At 36.3% G+C, this 16,849-nt stretch overlaps 1 protein-coding gene across 3 annotated transcripts in view; it reads left to right on the top strand.

The window, feature by feature from the left end:
• The first annotated feature begins 2,036 nt into the window (after positions 1-2,036).
• Positions 2,037-16,849, top strand: part of poglut2 (protein O-glucosyltransferase 2) — a 51,883-nt gene continuing 37,070 nt past the window's right edge. For all 3 annotated transcript variants that reach the window (XM_088913733.1, XM_088913734.1, XM_088913732.1), the window contains exons 1-3: positions 2,037-2,573; positions 3,256-3,461; positions 12,450-12,655. In XM_088913733.1, coding sequence (XP_088769859.1) covers positions 2,395-2,573; positions 3,256-3,461; positions 12,450-12,655 — 591 coding nt within the window. In that variant the 5' untranslated portion in view covers positions 2,037-2,394. The remainder of the gene's footprint in view (positions 2,574-3,255; positions 3,462-12,449; positions 12,656-16,849) is intronic.

Raw genomic sequence — 16,849 nt, 5'->3', positions numbered from 1 at the left:
ATCACCATCTACCTCTTTATGATTTCTTATCTATTGCACATCTCCAGTCATTGTTTACACGTCTGTATTGTTTACATTCAAACTGTCTACATGTTTACTTGCACATTGTCTACTGTTTGTTTGTATATTGTCTTGATGCACTGTTTGCACTTTGTTTTGTTTTTTACACTTGTTTTACAATCGAGAGACTTTCTGTAAGTAAGAATTCCATTGTACCAGTACTGGTTACATATGGCAATAAAGTTCAAGTTCAAGTTCAAGTAAAGAAGTAAAAACAGAATATACACAATGGTTGAGCAAAAGACTTCAATAATTCAGACAAAACAGTCTTTGATTATTACCTAAATAAAATGCAAATACAGCAAAATTGTTTATTTTTATCATTAGAATTATTTTTCTTCTATAAATTATTGCTATTTGGCTGAAACTTTTTCAAAGCAACTTATATTCATAACCATTCATACAGATGGCAATTTTATCAAAGCAAAAGCAAAGTGTTACAAAAACAGAACCTTATTCAGGATTTGTCCCTACTACCTTCACATTATAAGCACCAGCCATTACTCTAAGTTGATATAAAAAATGATCTAATATTTCAAATATCTACTGTTTCATATTAATTGGATTTTGCATGTATAACAAACTAGGATCCTATACATAAAATGATCTCGAACATTTTTGTGCACTGCTACAGTTAATCTTTATTCATAAACTCCAATCCAATAGCTTCAGGGAAAAAAAAACTTTTAACTGGTTCTCTTCATTTGAACAGCAAGATTCACTCTAATATAACGGTATATACTTTTAAAAAATATATTTATGCTTAACAAAAGAACAAAAATTACAATACAAACAAGAGTACATATAACAATTCAAGACAAAAATATCGTCAGGGGTACATATTACTACATAAATTCAAGTTATGAAAAAAGATTAAACAAATTAAATAAAAATAATGTCCGCACTGCTTTCATATTTTTACACTTCGAAATAGTCTGCAAATACCCCCTTACATCCAGTTTAAAATGCTCAAAGGGCACTTCCCAGACCACTTCATTTTGTGTATATAATAACGTGCCATTATAATAATTAAATTTATTACAAACGAAATTTTAATATTATTATCGATGGGGCTGAAACTTAACATAACATCTTTTTCATCAAAACAAATATCAGCATTGGTCTCTTTTTTAATATGTCTGCAACTTAGTCCAGAAAATGTTTACCCTGGGACATAACCAAAACAAATGCTGAATAGTTTCAGGGCTATTGTCACAAAAAACACATTTATCATCTATATTAATTTGAAATCACTGGTAACAAGAGTCTTAACTGGATAAATTCGATGAATTATTTTGTATAAAACCTCCTTAACCTTATTGGTTATTTATTATTTATTGGGCATCATCCAAATTTTTCTCCAATCAATGCGTTTTCCAAATGCGGAATTCCAATATATTGTAATCGCAAGTAAATTATCATTTTTTAACAGGGATCTCAAAAATTGGTTATTACATCCACAATTCAGAATATCCTTTCCTTGTAGTCTAATGTAAGCTGTAAATTCTTCCAACGTTTCTAAAGGACTACTATTACAACTCCTTAAAAGAGTTAATATTTCCCCAGAAATCGCATTAATTACAGTAAAATACTGATCCAAAGTAATAGACATATTGTATCTATTAACAAACTCGGTGTAACTATATATTTCACCATCAGCATTGATTAATTGTTTAATCCAAATTATACCATTCTTGACCCAGTTTTCAAAAAATAAGGTTAATATAACGGTATATACTGTATGCTTAGTTTAAAACCAATAATTGTTAGAAATGAAAGGCGGCAATTCGGCCCCTTTAACTGCTGAGGAAAATACTCCAGACTTCAGCTGGCCTTTCCCTAGTTTTCTAGTCGGTTCCATTTAATTACGTATTCCCATATATCCTTTCCAAAACCCACCCAAACTAGCTCTAAAGTTTGGTTAGAGCGGTTGTTCTTGCGTATTGTCCAATCCCAGAAATCCATGTGGTGACGAATCATGGCGTTTGTTTTTGTCAGTCTTGCAAGCAGTAATTACATACATTTCAACTAGTTTTAAAATGATAATATGCATGTTTGTAGCATATCGATACATTCGCCATCGACGTTAACATGTCAGAATTATTAAAAAAATAGAAAAGAAGTTACGCGTGTAATTGTAACAGATGCAGAGTTTAAAATATACAGAGGACGGACTTTTTTCCAAGTGTATGCTTTACATCTTTTCCTTCTGGTGCCACATGCTCTAATTCCAGACAAAGTACTGAACTGGTACGGTACGGAAATGCTACCTTAAGGAAGTGATTGAATTTGTCTGAAAACATTTTGATAGATTCTCACACTAACCTACGAAATATGGTGATGTGGAAACAGTGGTTTGTGCACATACTTCTTCTACCTATCCTATCAGCGATCTCCAAAGGGACTTCACCCAGTGCTGCAAAAACTTCGGTATGGGGTCCCGGATTGGAGCCAGACGTTGTGCTCCCAGCTCGATTCTTCTATATTCAAACTGCAGATAGTACCGGGACGAAGTGAGTATATATGCAAAGCACAGTTGAAATAGCATTTTTTCTAGATTTTTAGATGCAGCTGTGGATAAGGTAACCAATCATCTGTTAATGTGTGCTTCGGTTGGCTTCATCCTTGATCATGAGTTTATCAGAGTTGCAAGTACACCAGTAATTGCAAATGATGTTCACACCGTGGCTTAGTTTCCGATGAAGTCAAGCAAACCTTTGTGTGAAAACGTTACTTGGCTTTGGTAGTCGTTACCTTGTTAATGTTGTGTTTCATTTAATCTTACTAGAGGTGCCGAAAAACAAAACATTTTTTTCAGTGGATCCTAGTGAAACAGAGTACAATTGCTGTGTATTTAGCTTTAGATTCTTATACAAATCAACACATTGTGCATGAATATTGTAAGGTTTTACTAGAGTTTGAATAAATTCATGTTGAACAGATTTCTTAAGTATAGTTTTTACGAGGTATTGGAGTCTTTAAATGAAGAAATAGATCAGACAGCTCTAAAATGGAGCTCTGTCTGTTTCCTTCTAAAAAAAGGAATTGGATTCTGGAGTGGGTAAGCTTTTTGTTCAGTATCATACTGTAGATTTTGTTACAGATTTCATTTTAATACAACTCAATGTTTCATCTGCTCTGTGTGAAACAGAATAAATGTATTCATTAATTAATTTTATTTACATCACATTTTAGTTTTACCTCTTCACCTGGTGAGAGCACATTCCAAGTTAAAATAACAGCACCAGGAGAAATGTTTTCAAGGATCTGGGTACAGGTTTTGGATCGGAAAGATGGCTCCTTTTTGGTTAGATACAGGATGTATGCAAGCTACTCTGCACTCCAGATTGAAGTTCTCCTCAATGGTAGTCATGTGGCAAATTCTCCATACATTCTGAGAGGTAAGACAGTGTCATATGTCATACTACTGCAAAAGATATACAGTATATTCCTTTTTGTTTTCTTTCCTGTTTTGTGTAAGGCATGAAGTTTTGAAGGACATACAATGATGTGAAAAAGAAAGTACATCCCCTTACGATATTATGGTTTTACATATTAAGATATACCTGACCTTTATCTAGTCCTCACAAAGTGGAAAAAGTAAGTGATTCAGTTACCCATGGAACCACTTTTATCAGCAATAACTTGGAAATAACATTTTCTGTAAGAGGTTATCTGTCTCTCACATCACCTGGGAGGAATTCTGACCTACAGATGCAGCCATTCAAAATGCGCGGGTGATACCGCATTATTTTCCGGTACGCTGTACGCAGTCTACCGCAAGTTACCGGTAAATACCGCAAGTTACCGGTAAATACCGCTAGCAAAATAATAGTATCCGGAATTTCCGCAAGGTGGAGCTAATAAAGCTCAACCTCTCATGTTTGAGCTGTAGCCATCAAAGTCTTTAACGAAGATATTACTAATAGTATTAATAATAAATGACCTTGGACAAGCTGTAAACTCAAAGTATTGCCCTGGTCCACATTCTTTTTTTCATTGACCGTCTTTGTAAAAGTAACACCACAGCATTTCGCAATCACGCATTTTTTTCCAATCATGCAAAGTACAGTAATTTTTGAGAATCGATTCACCATGCCTTTCACATGCTCATAAAAGAGATTGATTTAGGAACATAAACATATTACCGTATGCAAACTGTACTGTATACAGTATGTATATGTATATTTAATGTCTTAACTGTGCCCGTTTAAGTATTGAATATTTATATGGAATTTTACCACTGAAGGGAAATCTTAGTGCCTGAGCATAAAAAGAATAGGAGCATACTGCAACGCGTGTGAAGGCCATAAACGATATTAATTTTGGAACATAAACATACAGTATATGGCTGGTCTCGGTACTTTAAAGAAAACATACACGAAACATGGTTTCATTATGACCAGAATCGGTCTTGAGATATTTTTAACTTGATTTACAGTATTTGAGAGGTATGTCTTGACACCGATACTACGTAAGTACTGCTCACGTACTGTGTATGTTTCTAGGTTTATATTATGCATTTCATACGGTCAAATTACTTTTGAGCAACTGATAAGAAGCGCGAAACGGTATGCCCAGGGCGTTTTAGTTTCGTTTTGTGCGGGGACTGCTTTAACTATATCGCCGTGGATTGATTAGAGATATCAAGTACATACAAGTCATTTTTTAAATGTTGTAGTTTGTCTTGTAAAAATGTTACGAGAACATCATCTGTCAACAATTACATAGGTTCTGTTTCCATATTGCGGATTTTGGTTACGAAATATTATTTTCTAATTTCACGTTGTGAATATATGATTTGGGCAAACAGAGCCGCAAAGAAGTACATTATGGGTTGTTGTTTTTTTTTGCAGTTTTATCTAGAACAAGCGATGCTTAAACCTTTGTCTGATCTTGTGAAACTATCCACACGACAGTTACCTACAGTAGGAGTTGACTTCAGTGATGTCACTGATGGGATGTTTCTAAAAATCCATCCTCTGTAAAACGTCTTCTCTAGTTGTCCTGCATATGTATTCGCTAATGAAGCTGTGTGTTCTGAGCCTGGATCTCTACATTTCTGTATGAACCAGCTAAAGACAGCTTGTGTTTAAATTGAGTGTAAGGTAATTTATGCTTCTAAAGTCATGGTCAGCATTTATTATTGTACTGTGGTGTAAACTTGTTCTGTGCCTAGTCACATTATTTTATAGCGTTTTTATAGCGTTATCAAATCTGGTGGCACTGTGTGTTAGTTTCCTGACTCCCATGTCACATGGTCTGTGATTGAATCCCATGGAACTATGACTATGAACTATGACAAACATTTCTTTGAAAAAATGAAACGTTTCCCTTGGTCAGAGATTAAATAAAACCTCACTCGCACCAAACAAATTTATATTTCTAAATATCACAACATGATCGAATTTAAGTCTTTTTAATAACAATGAATAGTCACCTATGCGTTACAAAATAAACATTTATATTGATTTGAATCGCGTTTTGATTTAAATCGTAAACGCGTGTTTAAATATATGTGTTTAAAGGCGATATACTGTATAAAAGTGCTGATTCTTATGGAGTGTGTTCCGCCGGGGATTCAAAAAATTTATTTTTTTTAATCGCGTATCTAAGGAAAATTGCAGTATAACTTTGTTCATGCACAAACAGTGGCATGTTACATTATAATTTGGGTGTCTCCCCTTGCCAGAAAGCTCTAAATTGCATTTTGAGTGCGGTTTTTGACATTTTTTTAAATTGCAACCCATAAATAAAGCTGATAAAGCCTAGACTAACTGTATTCTAAACTGTATTACAATGTAAATTGCAAAAATGCACTTGGAATCTGTCCAAGCCCTACTACGAAAATTATTTAAACTGCGACACTTATCATTCATCTTTAAATAAACTTTATTTTATATAGCGTTGTAAGCGAATAGGTAATTAGATTGCTCATAAACCTAATCGCTTTTTCTACATAAACACAGCGTGATTGCTCTCTGAAAATGCTTGTCCTTTATATTTAGGCTCAGATTTCAACTATAGATTGTATTATTATAAACTTTCTTGGAAAAATGTATTTTATGTAAACCATGTTTGCTATTAATTCATTTAGGGCTAAAATACGTTCATTGTCTTCCAATCGAGTCGAGTTGACATTGGAAGCTTGCCACTCCCGGACTGTTACACCAACGCATTAGCATTTTAAAGCGATTCCATTGAGGAGCCCAGCTACCAGTTAACACTGTACTTCCTACTTTGAAAATACCTGTGAAACCGGTTTAATTCGTCACAGCCAGCACTCCGGCAGAGAGGGGGTTGTACTCGTAAAGTAGAAGCAGGCGAGATTTCCAGCGAAAGACACCTCCCCCCCCCCTCAAAAACCCAGTAAGCAGTAATGCTTTATGTTGAAAATTGAGGTGGATTTTGTTTATGATAAAGTGGGATTGGGAGGAGGGTTTGGTTTTGCATAAGGGGCGGGATTATGATAATTGGAGGAATTTGCTAGAGTATAATGGTTTGATATATTTGATTTTGTATTGTGGTCGTTATCTATGTTTTTGGTTGGTATTATGTTTATATGGTTGTTTTTGTTGGTTGGTTGTTATTATGGTTATTAATAATACGATCTATAGTTGAAATCTGAGCCTAAATAAAAAGAAAAAGCAAGTGATTAGGTTTATGAGCAATCTAATTACTTATTCGTTTAAAACGCTATATAAAATAAAGTTTATTATTAATTTGCTGGACAGAGCGGTGAACATTATTATGCATAAGACAAAGATAACGATCCTGATCAGTTTAGAAATCTGTGTACGCTGTAAGGTTTTTACTTCTTAAACTTTTAAAATACACGTTTTGAATAGAAAGAAATCCTCTTCCTGGTACAGTCGCATGAAGAGAGAGGCGAAACAGCCCTACACAGCCCTGTCGCACTGTCGTATATACACGAATATAATCATATCGTTATTAAATTCTTTAGATACGCGATTACATATTATATTAGCAGAAAAGCTTAAAACTACCACTTTTTCACACGCTATTTCAAATGCTAGTTAAATACTTCGATGCTTGAAATGTTTAGGGAGAAATGGAATACCGGTGTGTATTTTTCCTTTATAGTACCGATTCCTGGAATCTGACTGGCTGACACCCTTCTGAAGTGATTCCATAAAATCTGGTATACGGAAAAGAAAGCATTGATAAAAAAAGCCTGGATTCTCATGTATCTCATACAAGTATCTTTTAATACAGTCTTTGCTGTGCTCTTGAGGATCCTTGTGATATTTTGAGCTCTAGTTGAATGATAAGTGTCGCATTTTAAATCATTTTCGTAGTTAGAAATTATGAAACGCCCTGTTAAAAGCAAGGGAGTTTTTATGCCCGTTGAAGTAAAACAAAATGCCTGACAAAAAATGGCTTGGACAGATTCCAAGTGCTTGTACAAATGTGCTAAAGAAATTATACTTTGAGTATACAGCTTGTCCAAAGTCATTCATTATTAATACTATTAGTAATATCTTCGGTAAAGGCTTTGATGCATAAATATTTCTGATAAAGGTAGGTTGTGTACTTTTGTCCAGCTGAGCAATCTTGCTTTCATAAAATATATGCGCGATTCAATATTATATTCCCTTTTAATCAAATTCTAAAAGTATGCTTGTTGACTCCGGTATCTCTTTAGTTAAAGACTTCGATGCTTAAAATGTTTAGGGAGAAATGGAATACTGGTGTGTATTTTTTCTTTAAAGTACCAAGACCAGCCATATACAGTACTGTATGTTTATGTTCCAAAATTAATATCGTTTATGGCCTTCACACACGTTACAGTATGCTCCTATTCTTTTTATGCTCAGCTACTAATATTTCCCTTCAGTGGTAAAATTCAATATCTACAACGGGCACAGCAAAGACGTTTACTGTGAGTCTTTCTACGACAGACCAACGGACCACGAGTGCCCCTGTCGGTCAACCAATCACGTACTGCGGTGCCGCGCGTCATCTTGCGTCACACTGCGCGACGCCACCTGCCTGTAACGCGCACTTTGAATGGCTGCATCTGTACTCCTCCTTACAAAACTGCTTCAGCTCAGTGATGTTTGGGGGATTTAGTTTATAACACAGCTCTCTTTAGGTCCTGCCACAGCATCAATGGGGTAGAAGTCTGGACTTTGACTTGCCATTCCAAAATCCTCATTCTTTTCTTTTTCATCCATTCAGTCATAGATTTACTTGTATGTGTTGGATCATTGTCCTGTTGCATGATTTACTTTCATCTAAGTTTCAGCTGTAGGATAGTCTGACATTTTCCTCTAGAAAGAACTGATATAGAGAGGAATTCATGGTGGACTCAATGATTGTGAGGTTTCCAGATCCTGTGGCTGCAAAGCAGGCCCAAATCATCCCCACCCCCCCTCGCCGGCGTCATGCTTAACAGTTGGTATGAGGTTGTTATGGTAATATGTAGTGTTAGGTTTTTTACCAAACAAGTTGTTTTGCTTTAAGGCCAAACATCTCCACTTCCATCTCATCTGTCCAGAGGACCTTGTGCCAGAAGCCTAGGGGTTTATTCAGGTGCTGTTTTGCAAACCTAACCTGTGTAGCAACATTTTTTTTTGGAGAGAAGATGTTTTGTCCTTGCTGCCATTCCACGAAACCCATCCTTGTTCAGTCTTTTCCTAATGGTAGAATCATGAATGTTTAACGTATTGACAGAGGCCTGTAGACTCCTGGATGTAGCTTTGGGGTTATTTGCAATCTCTAGGAGCATCATATGGTCTGATCTTGGTGTGAATTTGCTGGGATATCCACTCCTGGGTAGATTGGCAACCATTTTGAACTTTCTCCATTTGTAAATTATCTTTCTCTATGTGGACTTACGGCCTTCATATTGTATAGAAATGGCTTTATAACCCTATTGCAGACTGATTCTTTCTCTTAGACCATCACAGATATCTTTTGACTTACAACAAACCTGAATTCTCGAGAGGAATCGGACAAAGTTTTCAATTTTATTTACAGGTCAAAGCACTTGATGACCAGCTAATCATGTGCACTTGTTTAGCAGCACCTGATTCTAATTACCTTCTTAATTGATATGAAAACTTCTGAATGTTAGCTTTTATGTTTAGTAAATAATGACAAAGTAAAATTTGTGTGTGTTATTTGTCACATGAGGTTAGATGTATCTACTGTCGGTGAAGGGCAGATATGTCTTAATATGTAAAACCATAGAATCTTAAGAAGGTGTACTCTCTTTTTCATATCGTTGTAAGTGATATTTTAATTGGTTATTGAAGGAGTATGTTAATAAACACTAAGTATGAGTAAAAGTACACTTTACATGTATTTTAAGCACCCTTATGGAAATCATTCCCAATCAAATTGAAGTAACATGAGAGCATACAGTATACAGTGCCTTCAGAAAGTATTCACCCCTTTGAATTTTTTCACATTTTGTTCCTGTTACACCTCCACATTTTGACACATTAAAATATTTTTTCTCCCTTCAATAACACAATAAATTCAACATTCTTCAATGCAAATTTGCTCCAACTCTGCCAAATTAGATGGGGAGTGTCAGTGGACAGCAATTTTCAGGCAAAGATTTTCAATTGGATTCAAGTCTGGGCTCTGGCTAGGCCATTCCGGAATACTAACCTTCTTTTTTTCAAGCCATTCTTTGATAGTTTTTGCCATGTGCTTTGGGTCATTGTCCTGCTAGAAAATGAATCTTTGCCCTAAATGCAGGTCTTTGGCTGACTGAAACAGGTTCTCCTCAATAATTTGCCTGTATTTGGCTCCATCCATTTTGCCCTTGATGGCAACAAGCTTTCCAGTTCCTCCTGCTGAAAAGCAACCCCAGAGCATGATGCTGCCACCACCATGCTTGACAGTAGGGATGGTGTTACCTGGGTGTTGGGCTGTATTTGGTTTGCGCCAAACATAGTGCTTTGCTTTCAGGCCAAAGGTTCCAAAAGGTTTCAGGTTATGTCACATGGCTTCTAGCAAACTCCGGGCATGACTTAATGTTGGCATTTCTCAGGAGTGGCTTCCTTCTAGCCACTTTCCCAAGGAGGCCAAATCTTTGAAGTGCTGAAGAGATTGTTGATGTCTGGACAGTCTCTCCCATTTCAGCCAAAGAGCTCTGCAACTCTGTCAGTGTTGTAGCTGGCCTCATGGTCACTTCTCTGGCAATTGCCCTTCTTGTCCGGTTGCTCAATTTGGTAGGACGACCTGATCTTAGTAGTATCTGGCTTGTGCCATGTTTTTTCCATTTTGTTGCCACGGGCTTCACGGTGCTCCTAGGAAGGTTCAAAGCTTTGCCAATCTTTTTATAACCTTCTACAGGTTTTGTCCTCCCAACAACTTCATCTCGAAGTTCCATGGGTAGCTCCTTGGTCTTCATGACAGCAGGACTGAACTAATCTGCTGCTTTAGTTGTGAGGCCTCACAAAGTCAGTGATATTTATTGTGCAATCAAGGAATTGAACACAGGTGGCTTCGGAATTAACAAGGGTACCTTGTTAATGTATTTAGTGTGATATCTTTCAAGATAACTGAATACCTCACCCAATTTAGGTTGTTATAACAAAGGGGGTGAATACTTATCAATTAAGTAATTTTAAGAATTTTATTTTTAAGACACCTAAATACTAAAAAATCCCATTTAAATATGCTTTGATTTGACATTGCAACACACCAGAACAAGAAATAATCAGTGAGGGGTGAATACTTTCTGAAGGCACTGTACTACCCATCCATCCATTTCCTAACTGTTTCTTCCAATTCAGGGTCACGGGGAAACCACAGCCTATCCCGGCAAACAACAGATGCAAGGCAGGAAACACTCTGGATTGGATTCCTATCCATTGCAGGGCAGACACAGACATGCAAACATTTGCACCTAGGGCCCATTTTTCCAGTAGCCAGTTAACCTCCCAATATTTTTGACTCTGGGAGGAAACTGCAACATCCGGGAAAAACCCACGCAAATATGGGGAGAGCATACAAACTCCTCATAGAAAACCTCCTAGGTCCAGAATTGAGCTGAGGGACCTGAGCTGTGAGGCAGCAATACTAACCACCATGCTAAACATAAACTACCATTTTCTTTCGATTTTTTCTTACAAGTTATACATCATCTATAAACCACATATTTATGGCTTACAGGATAATTTGTTGATATTTTGGCTAAGAAGGTTCTTAATTTTCTTTTTAAAACAGGAGAGCTTCCCACAATGTTATAGTAATTGTACAAGGGAAGAAGCTTACTGTTTCTCTGCAAGCTTTTTGTAAACAGTTCTTCTTCTGTTTTGCAGCATATTTCAGTGACATAAGTTTCAATATATGTTTCCTGAAATAATCTTTCTGGTTACTGTGCACACAGTACACATCTGCCAGAATGTGCTCAGTTTTTAACTTGGTTTAAATGCACACATCTATTATACACAGCAATAATATATGATTTTTATTAATTAGAATGAAAAATTAAATAGCTGATAGACCTACTGTAATTATGCCTGTGCATTGAATGTTTATTTCATTTGCACCTAGTCATTACTTTGGTATGTTGACTAAGGCATTTTGGAACAGCTGTAATCTGAATTTTAATTTGTGTTCACTTATTGTTAATACCTCTTATTCAGCAGATACTTCTTATGCTAGAACTGGGTTGAAAACAGCATACATAATTTCTAGTAAAGGTAACAATTGTACCTCTTGAAATTTTATAATCACCTTGTGAGGTGTTTGCCTTTCACAGGTACAAATAGGTGAAAATTGAAAAGGGCAAAACTTTGAGCTAGGAAGAAAGCTTCAGAGGTTCAAAGCATAGTCTGTTTATAGCACTGATTTTCACATATCGTCCTGGAAGGCTGCAGTCCATCATATTTTATAGACCTTATATTTAATGAGTAAAAACCTGGACCCTAGACCAAGATCCTATTAATATAGTGCAATTGAGTTAAATAAACTGATTAGCTGTCTAGGATTGACTAAAAACAAGAAGCATGGTGACACTGCTGTACCAGATGTGAATATCAGAAGTGTTATTGGTTGAACTGTTATTGTATGGTCTTGTATTGTCACTTTTGTTTATTTTTCTGTTATTTCTGATTTTTCTGATATTGGTATTGGTTGATATTGAAGAGATCGTTTCCTTTACAAAGGAAAAATCCAGCTGGAGGTGAAAATGTGGCTCACAAAGAATAAGCTTCTTCAAAAATGGCATTAAAAAAAACTTTCACTACTTGTGCTGCCAAGTTGCCAAGCAGAGTGCCTTTTTATAGAACTGTTAGGTAAAAAAAATCTAGCAACTTCTGTAAGCATTTACCCAAATTCATGCTTCTGGAATAAGGGCGATTGACACTTATTTTACACTGCTTTTGTATTTCTATCTCGCATAGGGCCAGTGTATCATGAGAACTGTCACTGTCCTGAAGTCAGTGCAGCCAAATGGATGGAGAACATGCATTGCCCAAAGGCAATATTACAGATTCTGCGGGATCTGGCATATTTTACAACCGTCGATCCAGACAAAAATGCCAAAGAAATTCCGAAGCGGTTCGGGCAGAGGCAGAGCCTGTGTCATTACACCATCAAAGACAACAAGGTAATGTCTTTCTTCTTTTTGTAGTTTTCAGATTTTGACTGTCTTGCTAGACAACTGTGCTTTTTTATGTATTATGTCATTGGTCTTCACTCTCTCTATTCGGCAGCCTAAAGTGCAGCAGTTACAACACATTTAATGTCAATTTAAATATATCATCCTATGTTTAAAATTCTACAGTTTTATATACTGTATAGTTTTTCATTTTGATTGCCCTTTTAATTTCTTTCCCACATTGTCTAAAATATGTAAATGATATGTCAACATAAACACCCAAGTATTCATAAGTAGTCTTCTCTAGCTTAGTGTTTCCAATTTTGTATTTGTTTTTACTACCTGCAAAACCCTGCACATGTGTTCATTAAATGTCATCTGCCACTTGTCTTGGTATTATCTGCAAACTTGACTAGTTCACTAACAATACCAGAATATAGATCACTGACACAAAATAAGAAGAGTAGTAGTCCTGGTGGCACTGAGTATTCAACCCTTACCTTAAAATCTTTGTTTTCTAAAGACCATTTCTTAATCCAAACACTTGCATTTCCCTGAATGTCAGCCATCCACAATTTGAGAATTGAATTTATGATGGTCTTTATCAATTGCCTTCTAGCAATTTAGAAGGATTATTCGGGTCACTTTTCTAACACTTTATATACATGGATTCTACATTACCAGTTATCCAGTCCCTGGTTACTATCCTTGTCTTAAGCAACTGTTGAAATTGTTGTGTTTCTAATGTTTAAATAACATTTCCTTGATTACAGTTGGTAAGATACCACCAGGCCTTGGGGATTTATTAATCTTCGAGTACCAGTGACTTCTATACCAAAACAAAAAAAAAACACATTTAGTACAGCAGCCATTTCCCTTTCATTGACTAGACAATTCTCATTTTTGACATAGATGTGTTTTACTTCATCATTGATGGTTCTTATATTGTTATAATACTGACAGAACTTCATTTTAGCCTCCTTTGCAATATTTCTATACTTGTGCCTGCAGTTCATTTTAAATTTTAACTGAACCCTGCTATTCATAGTCATTTTAGAAAAGTACCTTCTAAATTTTTACGTGTTGCCATATCAGTATTGTTTGGCAGTTCAAATATTTTTCTTAACCTGGAAAATAAAGTCACTGATTTTTCACTTTGTGATTCAGTGTTTCATCTGGATCCAGACTTCATTGATTGGAAAGGGTTTAGAAGGTTAAAAATACAATTTGTTCAAACTAATAACTCTTAGAAACATTCCAAAGTCATATTTCGAAATAGCAGTGTAATGGTAAGGACTAAGAGCCAAAAATATACTGTATGGAACATATGCACTGCTGATTTTGTTTTCAATTCTTTTTGTTTTTCCCTATGTTTCTTGAAGTCATTACTCTAGACAGCATGTTATCAGTTTTATCCACTACTGGCACATAAAAAGAGCATAAAATATAACTTAGGTTTATCTGCTTACAAATATGTATCTGTACGTTAAAGAACGCCAAAGTTTATTTTCTGTTTGCTTAGCAGTGTTACTAGACTGTGTTATTCTTTTGCACTTTACAGTGTCTCTTACTATTTCAATTTCAGGGTGACAAATATCATCTTGGTTGGCAACTATTATATTCTAAGTATGGAATTGCACATGTAACCCACACCTGGGTCAGTTTTACACTGAAGGTCCCCTTCAGTGTAAACCAGAGGCCTTTGTTTTAATTTGGCACTAAGCTGGTTCAGTTTCAAATTTCTGGTGTAAGCAGACCATTTGTTTCATTAGTTCTAACAATGGAGACAAATTTTATTCTAGAATTTTTATAGTATTGCAATGAAACAGAGTACTGGGGACATGAACAAAAAACTTTTTTGTTGTGATTCTGTCCTGACCTCTGTGTATGTCGAGATAGGAGCAGGTGGGCGTAGCCACTGTGTAATATTGTTAGAACAAGAAGGCTAAAGATGTGGGCATGCAGCATTCATATAGTACCCACAGGAGGAGAGAAGATATGAATAGAGTGACTTCCGTTGGGCTAATGGACCTGTAGGGAAAGGAAATCCTATACCTGGGCATCCTCTATATCACCGGTGGGCAAACTACGGCCCGTGGGCCACATCCGGCCCGCCAGCCAGTTTTAACTGGCCCTTGAGGTAAAAAATAAATGAGTCAATATTCACCATATTCCACCTTGTTTGGTGCTATTTTTCTTACATTTCATTATTCTTGCCGTTAGATGGCACACGAATGCTTTACCACAGTGGTTCTAAACTGTGCATCACACCGCCTTGGGGAAGTGCCATTGTCGGTCTGGGGTGTCGCAGGTATTGCCAGTCAAAGAAACATTTTATTGCAAGCAAAACCCGCTGTTCATGCACACAGAATGTACGAGTCGCATGCTACCTAGCTAGATTGTGTCACATGACACTAGGCAAGAGAGTCGGCAGTCTGTAAGCAGCGTACCAGTTGACTGCGGCTTCTGTGTTTCACGTTTCTATGAATGGTCATTTTGTGAGTTTTTTGTTACACAATCGAAATGGAGAGGTTTTTAAATATGAGTAAAAAACATTAAGGACATGGAGCCTAGTTCTAAAGAGAAACGGAAACCAAGTATAGAAAGTATGATGACAGTTTCTTGAATTTCTGTTTCACGTGCACAATTGTGGACACTGAAGAATGTCCTCAGTGTGTTGTCTGCCTTAAAGTGTTTGCTGCTTAGAGCATGCTCCCCAATAATTTGAAACGTCATTTGTAAACTTTTCACAGAAATTTGATAAGTAAGCCTCGTGATTATTTTTAGCGCACGTTAAATGAATGAACAGAAAGCTGCTTTTTCTTACCAAGCTACAGTCCCCAGCAGAGTTCTTCTTTCATCATACAAAGTTGTGTACCGAGTAGCACAATGCAAAAAACCTTATACTGTTGGAGTACCATGGAATAAGCAACAGATCCCTGTGAATTCTTCTTCCCATTGTAATTTCCTGCCATTTTTCTCCCAAACATGCTAACTAATTGTCATGCGAGGAATCTGTCATGCGAGGAGTGGGCTAATAGAGCTTCCAGACTAGCCGCTAGTTTACAGGCTCAGCAAAATGTGTTTTTCCACCCTTCTGCTATCCAATAGGCCAGCACAAAGACCAGCTACCTGCTTGCATCTAGAATTGCCAAACAAAGCAAGCCGTTCTCTGAAGGAGAGGTTTTGAAGGGGTGTATGATAGAAACTGCAGGTATTCTTTGTCCAGAGAGCAAGAGGAAATTTGAGAAAATAGGTTTATCATGCAGAACAGTTACCTGTTGGGTTGAGGTAGTCGGTGAAGGCTTGGCTTTTGAGTTGAATGTCAAATTTTATTCTTTTTATTTTTTTATATTTCTTTCTCTCAGGTTATCATTAACCTTGAACTAATAAGCCTATGCTGGATTTTAAACTTATATATGGCATAGACTAAATAGACTATCTGTAACCACAGCCTGAAGTGGCCCTCTGTACAGTTTCAAACTTGTATGTGGCCCTTGGGCCAAAAAAGTTTGCCCACCCCTGCTCTATGTTGTAAGATACAAGACTATTGGAGGCTGTCAACAACATCCTTAGGAATAACTGGTTTTCATATTGTACCACTTTTAACAAGCTTTTCAATTCCTTATCTGTTTTTCTAGTGAAATCATGGTGGACTAAAAGAAAAGTGTGTTCTTGTCTCCTTCTTTTCCCAGTTGTTTTTATTTAGCTTTGTTCAGTTTTGTTCAATGACAAGTCATATTCATGCAAAATTTTTAAAAATTAATTTTGAATTAAATTGAATTTTGAAATTGAAAATGAATAAGTTATGGACAGTAAACACAACATTAGTTGGTATGCCCTTTAAGAATATTACTGTGGCTCTGTGAACTTTTAGAAGATTGAAAACTGCACTCTTGTTCAGCAGATGAATATGATGGATTTTTAGAAAATTTAAATGGACCAATTGAGGTTGGCATTTCTTATGGTAATTTGAGTGCCTCCACAAAACTTTGAAAAGCCTACTTAAAATAATTTCCTGTATGTCGCTCCTAAGTAACCGTGTTTACTGTAATCAGAATTGCTCACCAGCAAAAATAAATATGGGGGAATTACCAGAACTTGATAGCTGACAATAACCATGTGCGCTTAACAGTGGTTGAGGTGATGCAGCTAGCAAGGATATAGGGAGTTGTTCTGCCCACAGATTATCTTTGTGATCTG

This window comes from Atractosteus spatula, chromosome 4, assembly GCF_055471065.1.
Source record: "Atractosteus spatula isolate fAtrSpa1 chromosome 4, fAtrSpa1.hap1, whole genome shotgun sequence".
Classification (NCBI taxonomy): Eukaryota; Metazoa; Chordata; class Actinopteri; order Semionotiformes; family Lepisosteidae; genus Atractosteus; species Atractosteus spatula.
The sequence above is the reverse complement of the archived record's forward strand: the minus strand, read 5'-3'. Positions and strand labels throughout refer to the sequence as shown.